Genomic DNA, 27,064 nt, shown 5'->3' on the forward strand with positions numbered 1-27,064 from the left:
TAGCAGAATAACTGAGGCAGAAGAACGGATAAGTGAGCTGGAAGCCAGATGGTGGAAATCACTGCTGCAAAACAGAATAAAGAAAAAAGAATGAAAAGAAATGAGGACAGTCTAAGAGACCTCTGGGACAACACTAAATGCACCAACGTTCACACTACAGGGGTCTCAGAAGGAGAAGAGAGAGAGGAAGGACCTGAGAAAATATTTAAAGAGATAATAGCTGAAAACTTCCGTAACATGGGAAAGGAAACAGTCACCCAAGTCCAGGAAGCACAGATAATCCCAGGCAGGATAAACCCGAGGAGAAACATGGTGAGACACACAGTAATCAAATTGACAAAAATTAAAAACAAAGACAAAATATTAAAAGCTACAAGGGAAAAACAACAAATAACGTACAAGGGAATTCCCATAAGGTTATCAGCTGCTTTCTCAGCAGAAACCCTGCAGGCCAGAAGGGAGTGGCACAAAATACTTAAAGTGATAAAAGGAAAGAACCTACAACCAAGAATACTCTATCCAGCAAGGCTCTCATTCAGATTTGACGGAGAAATCAAAAGCTTTACAGACAAGCAAAAGCTAAGAGAATTCAGCACCATCATACCAGCTTTGCAACAAATGCTGAAGGAACTTCTCTAGGTGGAAAAGAAAAGGACATAACTAGAAATGAGAAAATGATGAATGGAAAAGCTCACCAGTAAAGGCAAGCATATAGTAAAGGTAGGAAACCATCCACACACAAATATGATATCAAAACCAGCAATCGTGAGAAGAGGAGGGTACAAATTCAGGATACTGGAAATGCATTTGAAATTTAAAAAAACAGCATTTAAAACAATCTTGTATATGTATATAGACTGCTATATTAGAACCTCATGGTAACCACAAACCAAAAATGTACAGTAGGTACACACACACAAAAGAAATCCAAACACAACACTAAAGTTAATCATCAAATCACAAGAGAAGAGAACAAAAGAGTAAGGGAGGAAAAAAGACCTAGAAAACCAAATCTGAAACAATGAATAAAATGGCAATAGGAACATACATGTTGATAATTATCTTAAATTAAAACAGATTAAATGGCCCAACCAAAAGACATAAACTGGCTGAATGGATACAAAAACAAGACCCATATATATGCTGTCTACAAGAGACCCACTTCAGGTCTAGGGACATACAGACTGAAAGTGAGGGGATGAAAAAAGGTATTCCACGCAAATGGAAATCAAATGAAAGCTGGAGTAGCAATACTCATATCAGACAAAATAGACTTTAAAATAAAGACTGTCACAAGAGACAAAAAAGGACACTACATAATGATCAAGGGATCAATCCAAGAAGAAGATATAACAATTGTAAATATATATGTACCCAACATAGGAGCACCTCAATATACAAGACAAACACTAACAGCCATAAAAGGAGCAACTGACAATTACACAATAATAGTGGGGGACTTTTAACACTCCACTTTCATCAATGAACAGATCATCCAGACAGAAAATCAGTAAGAAAACACAGGCCTTAGATGACACATTAGACCAGATGGACTTAGTTGATATTTATGGAGCATTCCATCCAAAAGCAGCAGAATACGCATTCTTCTCAAGTGCACATGGAACATTCTCCAGGATTGATCACATGCTGGGCCACAAAGTGAGCCTTGGTAAACTTAAGAAAATGGAAATCCTATCAAGCATCTTTTCTGACCACAACACTATGAGATTAGAAATCAACTACAAGAAAAAAACTGTAAAAAACACAAAACATGTGGAAGCTAAACAATATACTACTAAACAACCAATGGATCACTGAAGAAATCAAAGAGGAAATAAGAAAATACCTAGAGACAAATGAAAACAAAAGCACGATGATCCAAAACCTATGGGACACAGCAAAAGCAGTTCTAAGAGGGAAGTTTATAGCAATACAATCTTGCCTCAGGAAACAAGAAAAATCTCAAATAAACGACCTAGGCTTACACCTAAAGCAATTAGGGAAAGAAGAACGAACAAAACTCAAAGTTAGTAGAAGGAAAGAAATCATAAAGATCTGAGCAGAAATAAATGAAATAGAGATGAAGAAAACAATAGAAAAGATCAATGAAACTAAAAAGTTCTTTAAAAAGATAAACAAAACTGATAAACCTTTAGCTGGACTGATCAAGAAAAAAAGGGAAAGGGCTCAAATCAATAAAATTAGAAATATAAAAGGAGAAGTTACGATGGACACCCCAGAGATACAAAGGATCACAAAAGACTACTACAATAAGCTATATGCCAATAAAATGGACAACCTAGAAGAAATGGACAAATTCTTAGAAAGGTACAATCTCCCAAGACTGAACCAGGAAGAAACAGAAAATACAACAGACCAATCACAAGTACTGAAATTGAAATTGTGATTTAAAAGCTCCCAACAAACAAAAGTCCAGGACCAGATGGCTTCACAGGCAAATTCTATCAAACATTTAGAGACAAGTTAACACCCACCCTCTGAAACTATTCTAAAAAATTGCAGAGGAATGAACACTCCCAAACTCATTCTGTGAGGACACTATCACCCTGATACCAAAACCAGACAAAGACAGCACAAAAAGAAAGAAAATTACTGGCCAATATCACTGATGAACATAGATGTAAAAATCCTCAACAAAATACTAGCCAATTGAATCCAACAATACATTAAAAGGATCATACACCATGATCAAGTGAGATTTGTCCCAGGGATGCAAGGATTTTAAAATAACCACAAATCAATCAGTGTGATACAACACCACATCAACAAATTGAAGAATAGAAACCATATGATCATCTCAGCAGATGCAGAAAAAGCTGGACAAAATTCAACACCCATTTATGATAAAAACTCTCCAGAAAGTGGGCAGAGAGGGAACATTCCTCAACATAATAAAGACCATATATGACAAACCTACAGCTAGCATCATACTCAATGGGGAAAAGCTGAAAGCATTTCCTCTAAGATCGGGAACAAGACATGGATGTCCACTCTCATCACTTTTATTCAACATAGTATTGGAAGTCCTAGCCACAGCAATCAGAGAAGAAAAAGAAATAAAAGGAATCCAAATTGGAAAAGAAGAAGTAAAACTGTCACTGTCTGCAGATGACATGATACTACACAACATTTCTATACACTAACAATGAAAGATCAGAAACAGAAATTAAAGAAACAATCCCATTTACCATCACATCAAAAAGAATAAAATACCTAGGAATAAACCTACCTAAGGAGGCAAAAGACCTGTACTCTGAAAACTGTAAGACGCTGATGAAAGAAATCAAAGATGACACAAACAGATGGAAAGATATACCATGTTCTTGGATTAGAAGAATCAGTATTGTCAAAATGACTATACAACCCAAGGCAATCTACAGATTCAATGAAATCCCTATCAAATTACCAATGGCATTTTTCACAGAACTAGAACAATGGAGACACAAAAGACCCCGAATAGCCAAAGTGACCTTGAGAAAGAAAAATGGAGCTGGAGGAATCAGGCTCCCTGACTTCAGACTATACTACAAAGCTATGCTCATCAAAACAGTATGGTACTGGTACAAAAACAGAAATATAGATCAATGGAAAAAGACAGAAAGCCCAGAAATAAACCCACACTCCTATGGTCAATTAATCTAAGACAAAGAAGGCAAGACTACACAGTGGAGAAAAGACAGTCTCTTCAATAAATGGTTCTGGGAAAACTGGACAGCTACATGTAAAAAAATGAAATTAGAACATTCTTTAACACCATAAAGATAAAATAACTCAAAATGGATTAAAGACCTAAATGTAAGACTCGATACTATAAAACTCTTAGAGGAAAACACAGGCAGAACACTCTTTGATATAAATCGCAGCATTATTTTTTTAGATCCATCTCCTAGAGTAATGGAAATAAAAACTTTGACATGTATGTTCCTATTGCCATTTTATTCATTGTTTCAGATTTGGTTTTCTAGGTCTTTTTTCCTCCCTTACTCTTTTGTTCTCTTCTCTTGTGATTTGATGATTAAACAAATGGGGCCTAATTAAATTCAAAAGCTTCTGCACAGCAAAGGAAACCATAAACAAAACAAAAACTCACAGAATGGGAGAAAATATTTGCAAATGATGTGACCGAAAAGGGATTAATCTTCAAAATTTACAAACAGCTCATGAGGCTCTCTATAAAAAAATAACCCAATCAAAAAATGGGCAGAATAAATAAAAAGAACATTTCTCCGAAGTATATATACAGATGGCCAAGAGGCACATGAAAAGAGATGGTCAATATTGCTAATTATTAGAGAAATGCAAATCACATCTACAATGAGACATCACCTCACACCAGTCAGAATGGCCATCACCAGAAAGTGTACAAACAATAAATGCTGGAGAGGGTGTGGAGAAAAGAGAATCCTCCTACACTGTTGGTGGGAATGTAAATTGGTGCAGCCACTAAGGAGAACAGTACTGAGGTTCCTTAAAAAACTAAAAATAGAGCTACCATATGATCCAGCAATCCCACTCATGGGCATATATCCAGAGAAAACCATGGTTCAAAGGGATACACACAACCCAATATTCACTGCAGTGCTGTGTACAATAGCCAAGACATGGCAGCAACCTAAATGTCTGACAGATGAATGATAAAGAAGATGTGGTACATATATACAATGGAATATTACTCAGCCATTAAAAAGAATGAAATAATGCCGCCATTTGCAGCAACGTGGATGGAGCTGGAGATTATCATACTAAGTGAAGTTAGACAGAGAAAGACAAATATCATATGATATCGCTTATATGTGGAATCTAAAAAAAATGATACAAATGAACTTATTTACAATACAGAAAAAGACTCACAGACTTAGAGAACAAACTTATGGTTACCAGTGGGAGAGGGTGGGGGAGAGGGATACACTGGGAGTTTGGGATTGACATATACACACTGCTATATTTAAAACAGATAACCAACAAGGACCTACTGTATAGCACAGGGAACTCTGCTCAATATTCTGTAATAGCCTAAATGGGAAAGGAACTTGAAAAAGAATAGATATGTGTATATGTATAACTGAATCACTATGCTATATATCTGAAACTAACACAACATTGTTAATCAACTATACTCCAGTATGAAATAAAAATTTAAAAAATAATAAAGTAGCATATTGGAGAAAAAATTAAATATAGACCATCCATTGTTTAATTAATAATATCTAATACATTATTTCTCACACATCTAATATATTATTTCTGGTAATGCCTTAAATGTTTGAAATTTTGTGAGTTTCAACTGTAAAATTCAGATGTTTTAGTAAATTAATGCCAAAAAAGAAGAAGAAAAAAGGTTATAAATCAAGGATCTTCCCAAGCTGTCTGATTTTTATCTCAAAGGGTACTTTTATCTTATGAGCAGAATATGGGAAATTTCATGCAGGATAAAAGAAGCAAACAAACAAGTCTTCAAATAAATCCTACTCAGGACAAATAATAATTTGGCTTATGGCTTAGTAATTATTATCAAATTGCAACACGACAAACATGGAATGTATAGTCAAGTCACAAATGATTCAGAACTGGTTCCCTCTGACATGAAGTTTTTCTAGTGCATTTGAAGATGTGTAATTATATTTTTAAAAATTCTTCCTAATGAAACACCAGTAGCATAACCATTTTATAAAGAGAAACTTGCCCTAAATACTTCTATGAGAAGATACTTAGTCTACTCAATAACTTAGAATTAATTTGAGGATTTATTATCACTTTTAAAAAATGATTTCATTTTATATTATTTTACTTTGGTTTCAAGGGATATCATACTCCTGCAAACAGTAAAGTCCAAAATTAAGGTACTGACAGTACTGTACTCCCTCCGAAGGCTCTAGGGGAGGAAACTTCCTTGCCTCTTCTAGTCTCTGGTGGCTCCAGGCATTCCTTGGCTTGTGGTTGCATCACTCCAGTCTCTGCCTCCATCTTCACATAGCCTTCTCCTTCTCTCTGTGTCTCTCTCTTGTGTGTCTCTTATACGGACACCTGTCATTGGATTTAGAGCCCACTTGGAAAATCCAAGATAAATCTCATTTCAAGATTTCTAATTATATCTGTAAAGACTCTCCCCCCTGCAAAAAAAAGTCACATTCACAGATTCTGGGGCTTAGAATGTAGACATATTTTGGAGGGAGGTCACCTTCAACCCCACTGCACTCCTATTTTGAATTCTACCAAAAGTTAATTTGGCCTGTTCTTGAACTTTATAAAAATGGAATCATACTTATACCCCACCCCCCAAAAAAGAAGATGAGATAGCAATACGTTGGATGAATGAAATAATCAGACTTGAGTATGAGTATATATTTACCTGCATCTTCAGGGGTTCTTATTTCAAATGCTAACAAATTTTCTTGTTTTTCTTCTAAATCTTGTAGAATGGCACTGATGGTCTGATGCTATCAGATAAAATATTAAAAACTTCATTACAAGAAGGTAGATGTTTTTCTCTGATATGCAACTGACAAATGCACAGTAAAAGTGCTAAAGAAAGTGACACTAAAAATGCTCATTTCCCTTTATGTTCCAAATGTACTCAGGCTTTGTTTAAACTTAATTGTATATATATTACATATTTGGGGAAAAATTAAACTTAAATATATCTTGATTTATGTAGCAGATCTGCTCCAGGAAAACAGAATGTAAGAGTAGCAAGCATACAAAGAATCACAATTTCTCAATGACTTCTGTTATAGGCATAGGAGAAAAAGAACAACTCAGCACATAATATTTAAAGACAATATATATGCAACAAGTTCACTTTAAGGCTTTATGACTATCATTGTACACTATTGAAATTTCACACACAGTCTTACAAATACTAAACACTCTCAAAAACTCACAAAGGGGATTTAAAACCACCTCTTTATATACTTGTCAGTATTAATATTCCTGACTCAAATGCCTTCTATGTATTCTGCCCAGAACTTTCTCTTTCTTATCAGAGATGGAATTGTGGAGTGGACTCTGGAACTGGACTGCTTGGGTTTGAATTCCGGCTTCATCTCTTCCTAGCTGGGTGACTACAGAAAGTTAATTATCCTCTCCTTGTCTGAACTGAGTAACACATAAAAAACGTTTAGGACAGTGTCAGCACAAAGTAAAAGTTCTATAAATACTGCTTATTATTATTATATTAAACCAATCTCACACACAAAACCCCTGACTAATCTAATCCATACTGATTTCTTCTTTCTCAGAATTACTTAAGAATTTTAGTGCTACAGAAATTAGCATTAACATGTATAATGTCTTATATATTTCCTCCATCAAAACAATGAGATCTTGTAGGCTGGAGCATGGCTTTCATATGCGTACAGGTTTCCACACTGCTGGATATACAGTTGTTGCTCAATAAATGACAACTGATGGACTGACTCGTACTATGTATCCTTTAATACATTCTCAAAACACATTCATTTTTAAAAGATGTATGTCCTCAAAGCCTTGTGAAGTACGCTGCTCGAAAGTTTTACTTTGGTGCCCACAAGGGATATGGAAAATGTACATAATAAAACCATCCAGTTATGTGGAAAAGTAAACTAAAGGTCTAAATTTGTGACCAGACTAAGCCTCTACCTACAGGTTGGGATAAAGAAAACATCTTTTGGTGCTGACTTCTTCTGTTTTGTCTCATATTGTAGATGCACTCAGTCTTGTCCACCATGGGCCATAACTTTTCACTCCATACCAGCTCCACATTTTACCATGGAGGGTCCAGTAAAACTTTCCCTCCAAGATCCCCCTTCTTAGTCTTTCATTACTATTTGTTTATCTTACCAAAAACAAAAAACAAGAAAAACCACTCCTAACCTAGGATCTGTCTTTGGAATAAGCAACTTATAGACAGTTTACACTCTACTTACTGTAAAGCTTCACTAAGATTTTATTCCAGATTTACAACTTTTACTATGGCAGGATCATCTTTGCCTCTGACATCTCTTTTATAATTTTGAATATTAAAAATAAAACATAGTGGTTAAGAGCACAGGCTCTGGAGTCAGATTGCCTGGAGTTTAATTCTGCCATTGCTACTTAATAGAAATGTAATTCTGGATTGTTACTTACCCTCTCTTACTTTAGCTTCCTTATCTGTAATGAGGAAGGTAATGATATTAATAGAAACTACCTAGAAGAATTATTATAAGGACTAAATGAGTTAATATAAAGCACTTAGAGGAGAGCTTACCATATAATAAATACTCGGTGAATGCAAACTATTATCATTATTATTTTTTATTACTTCTGTACTCATTCTATATGGAGGTAGAGAAGGAGGCTGCCTACACATGCTGTGATCTGAAGGTGTTAGAAGGTAGCACCAAACTAAAATCATCTCATTTCCTTTGCACCTGGCCATAGAGTCGCCCCCCATCCCATCCTCAATTTGGTTTGGAAATTTCAACATTCAAAAACAATTTTACATTTACAAAAGACAAACCCTTGATGATTTTAATGTCTGCATATTTAAGTTTCTTTTTCTTTTTTTTAAAGTTGGTTTTCATTAAACTCCTGTATCTCCACTATATTCCTCTGTGGCTCAGCATCTAAAATGATATACATTATTCCTGAAGCAAATACCCATATAGTTAATAACAATAGGGTGATTTTTCCATAATGTTTTAATCTTTACATGAAAATATACCTTAAAGATACTAATGGTCAATATGGTGAACTGGGCTGATACAGAAGGACTCCAGTCTACTCCAAACAGTTGGAAAAACACATTAGACAAAATACAATAAACTTTAACCACCTGTCCCCAGCTAAGATTGGAAAAAGAAAGAGAAATAAAATGAAGTACTAGCAGCCCATGAGGGATCTGGAACAAACATAGATATTAGGGATTAGGGTCCTACAAAGGAACAGAAGATAAGGCCTCAGGGCCACATGAAGAAGGAGTTAGAATGGAATCCCCTAGTGACCTTAAGTGGGTGTCCTTTAGCTTAAATAAGGATTAGAAAAAATTCTACTTGACACCCACCCAAGGCTTTGGGTAGAAAATCAGTGATCAAAGGCTATTGCCCAGAATATAGTGCAGAGAGTTAAAGAGATGGAAAATATGAAAAAGACATACGGAGACTGGTCTAACAGCCATCTAAATATGAGTTCCAAAAAAGGAGATACTGAGAATGGGACAGAGGTAATATTCAAAGATATAAGGGCTGAGAGTTTCCAATATACAAATGAGAAATGTGTCTTCAGATTAAAGGAGCATGCCTAGTCCTTAGAATAATTAATTAAAAACACATCCACATTTAGACATAACCTAGTGAAACTGCAGAATATAAAAGAAAAATCTTAAAAACTGTAAGCTTAAAAGACATTACCTACAAGGGAATGACAATTAGATTGACAATTAACTTTTCATTCATTACAAGAGATACCAGGAACAATGTAAAATATTTTTTAAATGCTGAGGCAAATACAATTTAGTTTGAATACCATTCAAAATATTTAAGGTATAAAACAGTTGATTAATCATAGTTTAGGTTCAATGAATAATATTTTCCCCTCTACACTAACATAAAATATGTAAGGGAAATCTAATCAACATACATAGTCTTATTCAAAATATTTCATTGAGGATGCTACTTTGCTTAAGAAGTTAGTGTCTAGTAAGCTGTATGTTTTAATTAAACTAAGAATATCCATTTCATATATTTATATATGTACGACTACTATGGGTTTTTTTTTTCAAAAATATACATTTACATGAGGGGTTTCACATATAGCAAACACTGTCACTATAAACCATGTGGGATCCATGTTGGTTAAACCAGGTTTCTTTTCTCTTCTCTGTCTGGGTTCCAGGGTCTTTTCTACCTAGTATGTATCTTAGATACTTTTTGGAAGTGGGTGGGTGAAGACACGCTATGACAGTGGCACTGTCTGTCGGATAAGAAGTAGCCAAAAAATGCAATCTAGGTGTAAAGGATAGCAGCTAAACTATAATTCTGTGTTCAGTGCAGATAATGGAGAGTTAACTATATACCATATTTTCTTGGTTCATTCTGTTCAATTATGCTGTATTATTTTCTTATGACAAAAAACATTTTCAACCTGTATGTCCTTAAAATGGAAAGAGTGCTGCCAACAGCCAATGGCTGGCTGGCCCAAAGAATGGCATTTTCTAGGCTGAAGAACAAAAGGATTTCAACTTCACTCACCATGGCGAGGTTTTCTTTTGTTTTTTCTTGGTGTGAAATAGAACGTGTATCAACAGTTTTGCAGTCATCACAAAAACACTGTTTATGTCTTTTTGCCTGGATAGCAGGAATTTTTACTTTAAAACATAAAATTAGAAAATATAAGAATGTGTAAAAATTTAGCATCATTTTATCAACTGTAATGGTGACAGGAATGGGAAGGATAAAGTAAGTCTATAATTACTATGATATCTTAATGCTGGTCAGCACCTCATTATTTATTATCAATTGACTAACTACAGCTAACATTTGCTGAATACTTATCACATGCTGGACATCGAATTCTTTTCCTGAATCATCTTATTTAATCTTCATATGAGCCCATGAGGTAGGTAATTAATTACATCTATTTTACAGAAGAGGAACGTGAAGCTTAGAGGGATTCAAGAAGTTGCCTAAAGTTACATAGCTAGTACTGAAACCAGATCTGACTTCAAGTCCATGCTCTTAAATACTACGACTATAATTCACTGTCTCCGTAAAATTCTCTCTGAACCTTCTCCCATTTTGGATTCTCTTTCTCCATATATGGGTACCCTATACCCCTCATTCTGCTGGGGAACCTGATGAAGGAAAGGTATATACAAGAAACAACAGAAAAGTGGGAATAGATACAGCACTTTTTAACAAGAGTACCCAATAACTCCAAATATGGCTTTGAATAGGGAAAGAGACATGCCTGGGGCTCTAAGAAAGTCCCTGACCCTATGGACTTAGCATATGGTAGCAGGCAAAGAAAAGAAGATTTGTGTATCAGTCTCTTGACTTTGACCTACACGTGATCTAGCTCACTAGTAAAATAGGACACAATGATTATCCTTGCCTCTCACCAATCATATCAATAATAATGATTCCTCCCTTGAAAACAAACAGTTGGTAAGGACTGTGGTAGGCTGGGGGAAAAGTGAGTCACGGGGTTTCTCTTCCTAATATTCTCCCTTATAGAGAGGACAGATAAGTTCCCGGCTTTCTTCTTCTATGAGTCAAGGCTCAAGCATGAAGGAAAAGGAAGAACAATTCTCTCTCCTCAACATTCCCAAAGTTGTGTTTAACTGCCTGTTTTCTGGTTATCTCCTCACAAGACTGGAAGCTCTTCTTGGGCAAGTGCCTGGTTTGTATAGCAGGTGCTCAACAAATGTACGTTTTCTCAATTAGTGTTGACTAAATGCTTCTTTCTTTTTTTTTTTTTTTTTAACACATCCATCACCTGACATTGTTACCGTGTGTGTGTTGGTGAGAACATTTAAGATTTACTCTCTTGGCAAATTTTAAGTATACAATTTATTATTATAAACTATAATCATCATCTTATATATTAGCTCCCCAAAACTAATTCATCTTATAAGTGAAAGTTTGTATTCTTTGACCAACATTTTCCCATCTCCCCCCCCATCACCCCCTCTCCCAAGCCCTTGGCAACCACCATTCAACTACCTACCTGGTTCTTTAAGCTTGACTTTTTTAGGTTCCACATATAAGTGACATCATAAAGAGTTTGCCTTTCTGTGTCTTTCTATGCTTATTTCACTTAGCATAACGTCCTCCAGGTTCACCCATGTTGCCACAAATGGCAGGATTAAATGCTTATTTCTTATAGATAACTCATTATATTATTTAAGTGCAAACTACTGCTAAAAATGGTTCACAAAATTTTACCTATATATTCCCTTGAAATATTCTTTCCATTGTAATATATTACGCATACACTCACATACATATATAAGCATAATATATTTGCTTAACAAATTCATATTCTAGCATTAGAAAATTTGTCTTGGAAAGTTGGCATCATTACAAATTTTGAAGTAATGGAATATTAGTTTCAAAGACTTTAGTATAATGTCATTCTTTTCCAGCCCCACTACAAGTAAACCAATCTGCACAGTTTCAGTGACATCTCTATCTCAGATCCAATGTTACGAGAGATTAATGTTTGTTTAATGAATGATATGTTTTGTTTCAACATATAATCCCAGTACAACAGGACCATATAATCTATAAATTAAACCAAGTTTGGAAATGTTATTTCTAAAAATAAATGATGCTTTTCAAGAGTTTAATAAACATACAAAACATTTATCCCTAGTTATGAAATAATTTACACAAATCTTAAGATTTTCTTTTTCTAAGCAGAGGTACACACCCTTATAAAATAGCAAGCACCACTGACATACATACCGGTGACTACAGCATTACTCTCATCTCTATTGTCAGTCTCAATAGCACCATAAGATTTTAGCAGTTCTTTCATGTTTTTATCATCTGCTTCATCCAAAGCAGTCTTCTGCTTTTGATCCTTTTGATTAGGGTTTGCTCCATGTTGTAGTAGAATCTCAGCTGCCTAAAAGGTATTTTTCCAAAGTTATCTCTACAGACACCTAAGATCAATAATTCCTGCTTTCATTACAAGACACCACTATCAAGTATTAAAAGTTATCAAAAAAAGTTTTCAAACTCTGACCAAGAAAATCTTGATTAAATTTGATATGACAACTGTAAACTGCTCCACTGATTTGGCCTGATCTGTCCTCACAGAAGAACCAAACACCATGACATGAAAGTACCAGATATGCTGCCTTCATGGCTGAAGAGGCAGACTTTGGGAGACTGATGTGCAAAAGGATTTACTCTATCTCTTTAACACAGCCCTTTGTCCTCCCCTAAACTGCTGGAAGATAGGATGGAGAAGGGAGGAGGGATCATTTCAGGATTATATTAAATTATACACTGTATTATAAATTGCCATCAGACATAGTTGAATAAAGTTTCATTTGAACTATATTTCAGGTATGTTACTTGTTTAGGAGGTTTTATAAGCTAGCCTGGGAACCTAATGTCCATTCTAATATTTTCTATGCAAATGTTTCCTAAATAGATGACATATTCACAGAATGTTAATAAGATTAAAAAGAAACAGAAATAATCTACTCCAACCCCACCTTTTAAAGAAGAGAAAACTGAGGTCAAAGATAAATGTTGTGACATTTTGGGGGCAAAAGTTTCTAATATAAATAATGCTTCCCTGAATAACTCAAATAACTCAAATTTGTGTTTAAAAAATTTGAATAACTCAAAGTTGTGTATTAGAAGTTTATAAGTCATCAAAGTTAAAGATTGTCACTAATTAGTTGACAGTATAAGTCAACTAGTAAAAAACAATCAGTGATTCCATCTGCACAAGGCAAATGACTCAAACCACTGAAAAATCTTTTGTTCAGGAAAAATGGTCAGTATTTTGTTAAAGTAAAGATATGCATATGTGCTAGTAGCTTTTCTCTTTCAACTTGTGTCCAGGTATGGAAAAGCAGAAAAACTTAGGAGCAAATGGGCCAGTAGAAGTAATAAGGATAGCTCCTTATTTGTTCTATCAGCCTATTTGTTTTAAAGTCAAGCATACAAAATTCACTCCTGCTACTATCTATGTCCTTGGGCAAGTTATTTACCATCAGAACCTCATTTCTCTCACCTATGAGGCTTAAATGTGAACCCGTGTGAAGTATTTGGCACATGGTGGGGCTTAAGGAAAACACTCCCCTATTTAGCCCTGTGTAATCTCCAGCCTGCTGGCTCTTTGCTTAACCTCATGTAGTTTCCTTACCCACATCTGTAGATCAGCCAAGGAATTGAGGGGATTCCCCTTTAAATCCCTGGAGAATTCTCTCTGTGCAGATATATTCTGTCTGGTATTTTGCCCCATAAATTTCAGCTGTTGGAGTTTAAAACTCAAAACAACCTTCTCAACTCATTGAGATCATAAGGCTATTTGCTTTCTTCCTCCCTAGGCTTCTGCCTGAAAACTCCTCCTAGTCCATGAGGTGGGGCAATCATACGGTTCGTCTCATGTTTCCATCCTGTCGGGGATCACTGCCCTCTGCTGCATGTTGTCTAATGTCTCAAAACTGTTATTTCATATATTTTGCTCACTTTTCTAGTTTTTAAGGTGGGAAGAAATATCTTATCCCTGCTATCCCATCTTGTACAAAAGTGGGTACCCATTCCCCCCCACATTTTATCTTTTAACAAAATCTCTTATTCTTCTTTTCCTTATCTTTTTATTCTCCACATTTTACAATGTAGAATACATGACCATCTTGGAAGATAACTTAAAAAAGAAATTAAGATTTTTTTAAATTGAAAGTTGAAAAAGAAAATAAGATGTTGAATAACTTTGCATGTAGTCATGCCAGAGAGAAAATTAGGAATTAAATATACAGGGTGTTATAGAATTGATATTTAGTAGGCCTACAGTACCATATATTTACCTTTCTTGCTCCCCCTTATTAATCTTTCTAGATCATCTATCAATATCCTATCTCAAAATAAAGAAATAGGGACAAAAGGGGAGAAAGTGAGTCAGAAATAAAATGAGTCAATGATAGAAGAACTGTCACATGGAGGGAAAGTCAATGAAGATATGAAGAAAGATGCTGGCAATATATCAGTATCAAAGGAATTAAAATATCATTAAAAATACTACCTCCTTCTTTTTAAATAGAATATTTCTCCTTAAAGTAAAGGCAACAGAGATGTGGAAGGTTATTCCAAAAGCAAACTTTGTCTTTATCACCACTTAGGTAAAAGAACGTCAGTAATTCTCTAGATCAAGCAATAGCAAACTATGGCCCATGGGCTAAATCCAGTCTGCTGCCTGACTTTGTAAATTAAGTTGTATTGGCACACAGTCAAACCCACTCATTTACATGTTGTCTAGGGTTGCTTTTGCACTAGAACAGCAGTTGAGTAGTTGCAATAGAGACTGTGTGGCCCGGAAAACCTAAACTGTTGATTAGCCCTCTGTAGGAAATATTTACCAATCCTTGCTCTAGACCAGAGCTGTTCAACAGAGTTTTCTGTTATGATGGAAATGTTCTAATCTATACTGTCTAATATGGGAGCCACTGCCACATGTAGCTATTGAGTACTTCAAATGTGGCTAATGCAACTGAAGAATTGAAACTTTCCAAAAAAATTTTTATTTATTTATTTATTTTGGCTGCTCTGGGTCTTAGTTGCGGCACTAGGATTCTTTGTTGCAGCGGGCTGGACCTTCATTGCAGTGTGTGGGATCTTTTAGCTGTGGCATGAGGACTCTTAGTCGTGGCATGCAAACTCTTAGTTGTGGCATGCATGTGGGATCTAGTTCCCTGACAAGGAATCAAACCCAGGCCCCCTGCATTGGGAGGGCAGAATCTTAACCCACTGGACCGCCAGAGAAGTCCCTGAATTTTCTTTTTAAGATTTTTTTTTTTGATGCAGACCATTTTAAAAGTCTTTATTGAATTTGTTACAATATTGCTTCTGCTTTATGTTTTGGATTTTTGGCCACAAGGCATGTGGGATCTTAGCTCCCCGACCAGGGATCAAACCCTGCAACCCCTACATTGGAAGGTGAAGTCTTAACCACTGGACCACCAGGGAAGTCCAAGAATTGAATTTTTTAATTTAATTAATTTTAAGTAATTTAAATTTAAATAGCCACATGTGGTTAGTGGCTACAGTATAGGACAGTACAGCTCTAGATCAAATTCCTTATTTCAGGGGTAAAGATATCTTTAACTTTCTCAAGCAGCAGAACTAGGCCTAGAACTCAAGTTCTCTAAAATCCAGTTCGGTGTTTTGTCAAGCTCCCTTTCTGCTATTTCCTGGGGTGAATTTTCAGTTCTTGGCATTTACTTTACAGAAGACCCTCTACATCTGAGTTATCATTTTCTCTAACCCTTGAAGTTACCAAATTTCTATGAGGGAAGCTACAGTCTTCAAAATAGGAAAATTCTCATTTATGAAGGCTACTTACAAAATTTGATCTAATCCTGTTCAATAACGTGGCATTTTTTCCCATCCATCAAGTCAACATATTTCTCTTGAGTTTTGGTCAATTTACTACTGGTCCCTGATATTGTAAATAGCCAACAATAAAATGGAAATACACTACAAATTGATTACAAAGCCAAAATGTAAAGATGTAGGATTTCCTGAAGTCACATATTAAAATAATATTGTAGGGCTTCCCTGGTGGCGCAGTGGTTGAGAGTCCACCTGCCGATGCAGGGGACGCGGTTCGTGCCCCAGTCCGGGAAGATCCCACATGCCGCGGAGCAGCTAGGCCCGTGAGCCATGGCCGCTGAGCCTGCGCGTCCGGAGCCTGTGCTCCGCAACAGGAGAGGCCACAACAGTGAGAGGCCCACGTACAGCAAAAATAATAATAATATTGTAGAAATGCTTGAAGCACCTGTGAAACAACTGATAAATGAGAAACTTAGAGGTAAAACTGTTAACCTAAAAAAAAGAAAACTTTTGAATATGAATGGATTAATACAGGTCCTAGGGAAAACTTGTGGTACCTCTCAAAATTTTTGAAAAAGAGACCTTCCCTGAGGTCATGATGCAAAAAACCAACTGTGAGATAAAGGATGTCCTATGTGCTGTCATACTATTTTGCCAGAAAAGCTAGGCCAAGAAAGCATACATTATTCTGTTTTTGCTGTTCCAGAAATCAGTATGTATTTCAATTAGAAACTAAATATAATACTATTTAGAAAGGAGTTAACATAGCAGGCATAAAACTGCTATCTAGAAAGGCTGCTTGTTAGGTTGGTCTGTAGCTGGCATCTGTGAACTTGGCTGGTAAACAGTGCCCTACACTGATATAAAACTGTCCCTAATTGATAAGAGTGGCTCTCTGTGCTTAAACTGTCTACACAAGCAATGTGGTTTATTTATGCTTCTGGGAGTCTGGAATCTTGCTATGTGCTAGGCAGAGGGTGCCTACATGACCAGCCCTCAGTATAAATCTTGAGCACTGAGTTTCTAATGAGCTTCCCTGGACAGAAACATTGCACTTACGTTGCTACATTTTCACTGCTGAGGGAAAAGCAAACTGTATGTGACCTCTCATAAGGAAGAGTGCATAGTACAGCCTGCACATGGATACCTCCAGACTCCACCTTTTTCTCTGATGATCCCCCTGTGTACCCTTACTATACTGCTGTAATAAATCTTAGCTATGAACACAATCATATGCTGAGCTCTGTAACACCTTCTAACAAATTTCCAAGTATAGGGGTGGTGGTATTGGGAAACCCCTTATTTTGTTTATATTGCATTTTTCAGGATAATGTCTAAAATCCTGATTTTCCTACTACGAAATTTTGGCCCTTATTTAAGTGGTTTCACTTTAAGTAACCTTTTCCCTGTACATATAACCAGTAAGTTCATCACTTCAATGACTCTTCCTGTTTGCTTTCTTCCATTGCATGACCACATAACCTTGAGACTTTGTCAATTCTTTTTTAATTTAAATATCTTAAAGGTCAAAGAGCTTCTTTGATCAAAAGAAGCCTCCCTGGACATTAGCCCACCCATTTGGTATTATTCTTAATCATTAGTTTACCTCTCTTATCTCTGCAAATCATAAATTCAATACTATTCTTTCACATGACTATATTTAGACTGAAAACAGTGGGGATATATTTTCATAAAATTAAATAAAATTACCAGGCTATTAAAAATACCTAGAGACAGATGAAGTAGTTTTAGTGAGAGATCCAAGGAATTTTTTGTATGAACCTTGGTTTTATATTGTTGTTGCTGCTGGTAGTTTCCTTAACTATTTTTCAAAGCCAATAATTATTCCTGAAGTCTATATTGCCTACTGACAAATCTTCTAAGGTTTGTCGAACAAAAAAGATGAGTTTAAAAATCTGGAGAATTTTAAAGTCTAGATTTGAAATTGAGTGTTACTGAAATAATTACCCTGGTGATTTTCTCTTGTGATATTTTTACCATAGCTATCTGATTAAAAAAAAAAAAAAGGAGAAAAAATACAAGAACCCCCAAGGAAACAAGCAACTTGAGCTTTTACCCATTTCTTTGAAACTTCAAACCCACTGAGAAATTTCAAGTTTAAAAAACATCTGGCTGTCACATATATCATCACTATATAGACTCTTTTATACACAACAGCAAAGCATTTAACGCAATTAAAATTGGAATGTATTATATTAATAGGCTGTGTTTACTTCTAGCCCTTTCATTTTATTCTCACTTACATGAATTACATGATGAAGAGACAATGGAAAAATGATTCATTAGGAAATACACTGGTTTTCTAATCTATATGTAATATCATATTCATTTGTACTTTTAAGCAGTTTTTAAAAATCATTTGTTTTAAGGAATCACTTCAGTTCGCAATTTAAAATATCTTCACTGTCTTCACTCACTTTTTAAAGAAAAAGAAATAGGAACCTAATCTGATGTGCACTATACCTTTAAATGGTTGTTTGCAACAGCACCATGTAAGGGCAGAATTCCATCTACATTTTCACAATTAACATTAGCACTAGCTTTTAACAACTCTACAATTATATCATGACATCCCGTACTAGCTGCCTCATGAAGTGGTGTCCAACCTAAAAAGGGAAAAAAGAAAAAACAAAACAAGCTGCTTACAAATCAGTATTCAAGTAGTATATTCATTATTAAGTTTATTTGCACTAATGGAATTATTAACTTTATTGATTCAAATGTATGTACTAAGTACTGGAAAAGAAATAATATTGAAAACAGGCTACCTAAAGATCCCTGAGCCCAGAGCTGCCCCTGGACATGGGCCTGTCCACCAGAGGGCCCAGGATCCAGACCCGCCCACCAGTGTACAAACTCTAGACCCAGGATCCACAGGGCCCTGTAGCCAGAGACCTTGGCACCCAGTTCCACCCACCAGTGGGCAGGCACCAGCCGAGAAATCCTTAGGCCCCAGGTCTGTGCACCAGCAAGGCTGCTTTAGCCTTGGGAACAGCCTCACCCACAGTGGGTGGACACCAGCCCCAGGACAACTACAGCCCCACAGCCTGCTGTGGCAGGAGTCAGCCTACCCACAGGCAGGCCAGCACCAACCCTACGACCAGCTGGGTCCAAGCTCTGCCTAGCAGTAGGCCAACACAAACTTTAGGACACACTGAACCCCACAGCCACCTGTATCAGGAACTGGCCCCACTCACCAGCAGTCCAACACGAGCTCTGGGACCCCTGGGTCCTGAAGCCAGACCCCAGGACCTGGCTCTGCTCGCCAGTGGGCTGGCACTGGTCCCAAGAACTAGCTTCACCCACTGGCAAATGGGCACCAGCCCTGGGATCTCCTATACCCAGACTCTGCCCATCAGTGAGCCAGCACTAGTCCTGGGGTCCCCTGGGGTTTAGCAGCCAGCCACCTTGTGACCTAGCCCCACCAACCAGGGGCCAGCAGCCTCCACACAAAGCAGGGCCTGGCAACCAACTGTACTGGGGGCCAGCCAAGCCTACGAGACCACACACAGTAGTCAGCCTGCCACAACAGAAGGACCCATGTAGCCCACTTAGGGGGCACCCCTAGAACATACAGCTCTAGTGATCAGAGGGGAGTGAACTCCTGGAAGCTTAAGACATTTCCTATAAAAGGCTACTTCTCCATGGGTGGGATATGTAACAAGCCTACCAGATACATAGAAATAACTAGTTAAGCAAAATGAGGCAACACAGGAACATGTTCAAAACAAATGAACAAGACAAAACCTCAGAAGAACTAAGTGGAGATAGGAAATCTACCTGAGAAAGAGTTCAAGGTAATGACTGTAAGGATAACAAAAGAACTTTGGAGAAGACTGGATGAACAGAGAAGTTAGAAGTTTTTAACAAAGAGTTAGAAAACATAAAGAACAACCAAACAGATGAAGAATACAATAACTGAAATGAAAAATACACTAAAAGGAATTAACAGTACACTAAATGATATATATAGGAACGAATCAGCAATCTGGAAGACAGGGTAGTGGAAATCAAGAAGTGAGGACAGTTTAAGAGCTCTCTGGGACAATTATCAAGTGTACCAACATTTTCATTATAGGAGTCCCAGAAGACGAAGAGAGAGAGAAAGGGACGGAAAGCATACTTTAAAACATAATAATCTGAAAACTCCCCTAATCTGGGAAAGGAAAGAGATATCCAGGTCCAGGAAGCACAGACAGCCCCAAACAGGATCAACATAAAGAGGACCACATTAAGATACACTGTGATTTAAATGGAAAAATTGAAAGATAAAGAGAGAATATTAAGAGCAGGAAGGGAAAAGCAACAAATAACATACAAGGGAACTCCTATAAGGCTTTCAGCTGACTTTGCAACAGAACTATGCAGGTCAGAAGGTACTGGCAGCTTATATTTAAAGTGATGAAAGGGAAAAATGTACAACAAAAAATACTCTACCCAGCCAGGCTCTTATTCAAATTTGATGATGATATCAAAAGTTGTACAGACAAGCAAGAGCTAAGAGTTCAGCACCAGCAAACCAGCTTTATGTGAAATGTTAAAGGGACTCCTCTAAGCAAAAAGGAAAAGGCCATAACTGGAAACATGAATATCACAAAAGAAAAAGTTCATCAGTAAAGGCAAATATACAGTAAAGGTAGTAAGTCAACTGGGTACAAAACTATTAGGAAGGTTAAAAGACAAAAGTAGTAAAATCATCTATATCCACAATAAGCAGTTAAGGAATACACAAAACAAATACATGAAAAATACGATGTTGAAAACAGTAATTGTGAGGTGAGGAGAGTAAAAATGCAGGGTTGTTAAAATGCATCTGAAATTAAGAGATCAGCAAGTTAAAATAATCATATATATATATACACACACATATATAAATAAAACTCATGGTAACCACAAATCAAAAATCTATAATAGAGCCACATGCAAAAAAGAGAATGGAAACCAAACATACCATTAAAGATAATCATAAAATCACAAGAGAAGAGAACAAAAGAAGAAAGGAATAAAAAAGAATTACAAAAACAACTCCCAAACCATGAATACAATGGCAATAAGTACATACATATCAACAATTACTTTAAATGTAAATGGACTAAATGCTCCAATCAAAAGACACAGAGTGGCTGAATGGATACAAGAACAAGACCCATATATATGCTACCTACAAGAGACTCACTTGAGATCTAAAGACACACACAGACTGAAAGTGAGGGGATGGAAAAAGGTATTCCATGAAAATGGAAACAAAAAGCAAACTGGGGTAACAATATCTGTAACAGACAAAATAGACATTAAAACAAAAACTGTTACAAGAGACAAAGAAGGACATTACATAATGATCAAGGAATCAATCCAAGAAGAAGGTATAACGATTTTAAATATATTTGCACCCAATATAGGGCCACCTAAATACATAAAGCAAATATTAACAGACATAAAGGGAGAAATTGACAGTAACACAGTAGGGGACTTTAACACCCCACTTTCATCAATGGACAGATCATCCAGACAGAAAATCAATACAGAAAAACTGGCCTTAAATGACACATTATACCAGATGAACTTAATTGATATATATAAAACATTCCATCCAAAAGCATCAGAATACACATTCTTTTCAAGTGCATAAGGAACAGTCTCCAGGATAGGTCACATGCTAGGCCACAAAACAAGAACTGGTAAATATAAGAAAACTGAAATCATGTTGAGCATCTTTTCTGACCACAACATTATGAGACCAGAAATCAACTACAAGAACAAAACTGCAAAAAACACAAACATATGGAAGTTAAGCAACATACTACTAAACAACCAACAGATCACTGAAGAAATCAAAGGAAAAAACAACAAATACCTAGAGACAAATGAAAATGAGAACACAATGATCCAAAATCTATGGGATGCAGGAACAGCAGTTCTAAGAGAGAAGTTTATAGTGATACAAGATTTCCTTAGGAGTGAAGTAAGTCAGAAACAGGAAAACAAATACCATACGCTAACACATATATATGGAATCTAAAAAAAAAAAAAAGGGGTTCTGAAGAACCTAGGGGCAGGACAGGAATAAAGACGCAGACGTAGAGAAGGGACTTGAGGACATGGGGAGGGGGAAGGGTAAGCTGGGACCAAGTGAGAGAGTGGCATGGACATATATACACTACCAAATGTAAAATAGATAGCTAATGGGAAGCAGCTGCATAGCACAGGGAGATCAGCTCAGTGCTTTGTGTCCACCTAGAGGGTTGAGATAGGGAGGGTGGGAGGGAGACGCAAGAAGGAGGAGATATGGGGATATATGTCTATGTATAGCTGATGCACTTTGTTATACAGCAGAAACTAACACACCATTGTAAAGCAATTAAACTCCAATAAAGATGTTAAAAAAAAAAATTACCTCAGGAAACAAGAAAAATCTCAAATAAACAATCTAAACTTACACCCAAAGAACTAGAGAAAAAGAACAAAAAACCTGAAAGTTAGTAGAAGGAAAGAAATCTTAAAGATCACAGCAGAAATAAATTAAATAGAGGCTAAAAAAAATAGAAAAGATCAATGAAACTAAGAGCTGGTTCTTTGAAAAGATAAACAAAATTGACAACACTTTGGCCAGACTCACCAACAGAAAAAGAGAGAGGGCCCAAATCAATAAAATCAGAAAGGTAAAAGAAGTTACAATGGACACCACAGAAATACAAAGGATCATAAAAGATTACTACAAACAACTATATGCCAATAAAAAGGACAACCTACAAGAAATGGACAAATTCCTAGAAATGTACAGTCTCCTAAGACTGAATCAGGAAGAAATAGAAAATAGGAACAGATAAATTACCAGTAATGAAATTGAATCAGTAATGAAAAACCCCAAAGGAACCAAAGTCCAGATGGCTTCACAGGTGAAATCTACCAAATATTTAGGGAAGAATTAACACCTATCCTGCTCAAACTATTCCAAAAATTGCAGAGGAACAAACAATTCCAAACTCATTCTACAAGACCAGCATCTCCTTGACACCAGAGAAAGATATCACACAAAAGAAGAAAATTACAGGCCATTATCACTGATGAACATAGATGCAAAAATCTTCAACAAAATATTAGCAAACAGAATCCAACAATACATTAAAAACATCATACACCATGATTAAGTGGGATTTATCCCAGGGATGCAAGGATGACTCAATATCCACAAATCGTTCAATGTGACACATCACATTAACAAATTGAAGAATAAAAATCATATGATCATATCCACAGATGCAGAAAAGCTTTGGATAAAATTCAACATCCATTTTGAAAAAAACTCTCCACAAAGCAGGTATAGAGGGAACATACTTCCATGTTATAAAGACCATATATGATAAGCCCACAGCTAAAATCATGTTCAATGTGAAGAGCTGGAAGCATTTCCTCTAATATCAGGAACAAGACAAGGATGCCCACTCTTGCCACTTTTATTCAACACATTATTAGAAGGCCTAGCCACTCCAATGAGACAAGAAAAAGAAATAAAAGGAATCCAAATTGGAAAGGAAGAAGTAAAACTGTCACTCTTTGCAGATGACATGGTACTATACATAGAAAAATCCTAAAGACACCACCAAAAAACTACTAGAGCACATCAATAAATTCAGTTAAGTTGCAGGATATAAGATTAACATACAGAAATCTGTTGTATTTCTATACACTAACAACAAATTATCAGAAAGAGAAATTAAGGAACCTTCTCATTTTCAACTGCATCAAAAAGACAAATACCTGGGGATAAACCTGCCTAAGGAGGTAAAAGAGCTGTACTCAGAAAATTATAAGACAGTGATGAAAAAAAAAAAACAACTGAAGATGACACACCCAGATGGAGAGACAAGATATACCGTGTTCATGGATTAGAAGAATTAATATTGTTAAAATGACCGTACTACCCAAGGCAATCTACAGATTCAATGCAGTTCCTATCATAATACCAATGGCATTTTTCACAGAACTAGAACAAATAATTTTAAAACTTGTACTGTAATACAAAAGACCTCGAATAGCCAAAACAATCTCAAGAAAGAAGACCAGAGCTGGAGGAATCACATTCCCTGACTTCAGACTATACTACAAAGCTACAGTAATCAAAACAGTCTCATACTGGCACAAACAGACACACAGATCAATGGAACAGGACAGACAGCCCAGAAATAAATCCACACATTTATGTCAATTAATCTATGACAAAGGAGGCAAGAATAAACAATGGAGAAAAGACAGTTTCTTCAATAAGTGGTGCTGGGAAAACTGAAGAGCTACATGTAAAAGAATGAAATTAGAACATTTCTCACATCTATACAAACATAAACTCAAAATGGACTAAAGAACTAAATGTAAGACTGGAAACCATAAAACTCCTAGAAGAAAACATAGACAGCATACTCTGACATAAATCATAGCAACATTGTTTTGTATCTGTCTCCTATGGCAAAGGAATCAAAATAAAAAATAAACAAATGGGACCCAGTTAAACTTAAACGCTTTTGCACAGCAAAGGAAACCACTGACAAAATGAAAAGAAAATCTACTGAATGGGAGGAAATATTTGCAAATGACATGACCAATAAGGGGTTAATATCCAAAATATATAAACAGCTCATAGAATTCAAAACCAATAAAAGAAACATGCCAGTCAAAAAATGGGCAGAAGACCTGAATAGACATTTTTCCAAAGACATACAGATGGCCAACAGGCACATGAAAAGATGCTCAACATTGCTAATCATCAAAAAAATGTAAATCAAAGCCACAATGAGATATCCTACTCCTGTCAGAATGATTATCATAAAAAAACCCACCAATAACAAATATTGCTGAGGATATGTAAAAAAGGGAGCCCTTGTACACTGCTGGGCATGTAAATTGGTGCAGCAACTGTAGAAAACAGTATGGAGGTTTTTCAAAAAACTAAAAACAGAATTATCATATGATTCAACAATTCCACTGCTGGGTATATATCTGAAGAAAACAGACACTAATTCAAAAAGATACATGCACCCCAGTGTTCACAGTAACATTATTTACAATAGCCAAGACATAAAAGCAACCTAAGTGTCCATCAACAGATGAAAGGATAAAGATGTGGTGTGTGTGTGTGTGTGTGTGTGTGTGTGTGTGTGTGTGTGTGTATATATGCAATGAATTCTACTTGGGCATAAAAAGAACGAAATTTTGCCTTGTGCAAAAACATGGATGGACCTGAAGGGTATTATGTTTAGTGAAATAAGTCAGACAGAGAAAGATACTCTATGTTATCACTTACCTGTGGAATCTAAAAAATAAAAGAAACAAGCAAATTCAGCAAAACAGAAACAGATTCATGGATATAAACAATAAAGTAGTGGTTACCAGTAGGGAGAGGGAAGGGGGGAGGGGCAAGATAGGCGTAGGGGATTAAAAGGTACAAACTACTATGTATAAAATAAATAAGCTACAAGGATATATTGTAGCACAGGGAATATAGCCAATATTTTACAATAGCTAAGTGGAATATAATCTATCAACTTTGGGTTTTTTTGTTTGTTTTTTAGTTTTATTTGTAATTAAAAATTTTTTTGAGGTACAGTTGTACAATATTACAACTTTGAATCACTATGTTGTACACCTGAAACTAATATAATAAATCAAGTATACCTCAATAAAAAAGTATGCTTCTTTTTTTTAAACAAATTAACCACATCAAAAATATTTGTTGATACAAGTGCCAAAAGACTCACAGAGCATAAGATATAATGGGACCAGAGTAAATACTAATCATGTCAAATGGTTTCAAGTCAGATATTAAAATAGAGTAAGATCATCTGACCTTCCTATTTATATCTTGTATTGTCACATTTCTCTTTGAAATGACATTTGATCAATCAATCTGAGTTTTTCCCTCTGGAATTCCTTATACAAGTTTCTTTTGTGCTTGAGAAAAATGTTAGAAGGCCAATTTAAAAATGGAGGTTTAAGATAAAAACAAGACATGGGAGAAAAAAGGAACAGTATTAATAGACAAGGAAAGAAAAGAAGGGACAGGGAAATGGGAAAATTTGGTATTCTCTACAAAATTAGATAATGATATTAAGGTCTCCAAGGAAAAGGTCTAAATAAAGCTTCTTTCCTTTCCCATTCTGTATACTACCTCTGAATGCTCCCAAACGTATGTTAAAAACTGTTTCAAAGGAGAAGGTTATTTTAGCAATTGGTGTGAACCAAGATAAATCTTACTATTCAACTAAATAATAATATATTATAAAAAGATTTTCAAAGTGAGCAGCTATATATCAGCCAGGATCAAAATGGGGGAGGGTAGATGAAATGTGTATATCAGTGAGTTCAAATTATAAAGACAACTACAATTTAAAATCGAAACCTGCGTTATCTTTTAGATTCACATCTGCTCCAGATTCTATCAGAGCTTTCACCAGAGACAAGTTTCCTCTTCTGGCAGCCAAATGAAGCCGGCTTTCTCCTCTGGCATTCCTCTTATTGATCCCAGCTGTTTTCATTTCTGTAAATTTGCCAAGCAGAACTGAGTATTCTTTTCTGCCAAGTGCTGATTATTATGAAGGATCTTAGAAAATACACAGCAACTTCCTCAGAACATCCTAAGTAGGATGCACTACACAGAAACATACCTCAATTAATATCATTGCTGTTACTATTTAAAAATATAACTTGTAAAGAATTGATAGAGCATCTGATCACATTACTTCAAATTCATTCTAGCTGTTCACTCTATCATATGCTTGATTAAAACAAATAATACTTGCTTCATTTCTACACTCACTTCACTCTCAGTAGTCCTCTATCAATGGATAAAAATTTTCTTAAACCAAATTGTGATTTTATAAAAATCCTCTTTCTATAACTATTCTTGTATCTCAGTGGGTGTGTTTCTGATCACAAAAGATGCCAAGAGCCAAACCATGGCCTATTGGGTGTTTCGTTTTCTTTCATAGAAAATGTAGTAC

The 27,064-nt window shown here is 35.9% G+C and overlaps 1 protein-coding gene across 8 annotated transcripts in view; it reads right to left on the bottom strand.

The window, feature by feature from the left end:
- ANKRD31 (ankyrin repeat domain 31) overlaps positions 1-27,064 on the bottom strand; it is a 127,321-nt gene that overhangs the window by 36,751 nt on the left and 63,506 nt on the right. For 6 of the 8 annotated variants that reach the window (XR_003792690.1, XM_029217004.1, XM_029217003.1 and 3 more), the window contains 5 exons: positions 26,464-26,601; positions 18,537-18,679; positions 12,447-12,609; positions 10,230-10,345; positions 6,371-6,458 (listed from right to left, as the gene is read on the bottom strand). Coding sequence is in view for 7 of the 8 variants with exons in the window: in XM_029217004.1 (XP_029072837.1) it covers positions 6,371-6,458; positions 10,230-10,345; positions 12,447-12,609; positions 18,537-18,679; positions 26,464-26,601 (648 nt within the window). In the remaining variant the exon portion in view is untranslated. The remainder of the gene's footprint in view (positions 1-6,370; positions 6,459-10,229; positions 10,346-12,446; positions 12,610-18,536; positions 18,680-26,463; positions 26,602-27,064) is intronic. The other 2 variants (XM_029217006.1, XM_029217005.1) reach the window with 1 other exon arrangement.

The sequence above is a fragment of the Monodon monoceros genome, unplaced genomic scaffold (assembly GCF_005190385.1).
Source record: "Monodon monoceros isolate NGI ecotype Baffin Bay Population unplaced genomic scaffold, NGI_Narwhal_1 Super_Scaffold_12, whole genome shotgun sequence".
Taxonomy (NCBI): domain Eukaryota; kingdom Metazoa; phylum Chordata; class Mammalia; order Artiodactyla; family Monodontidae; genus Monodon; species Monodon monoceros.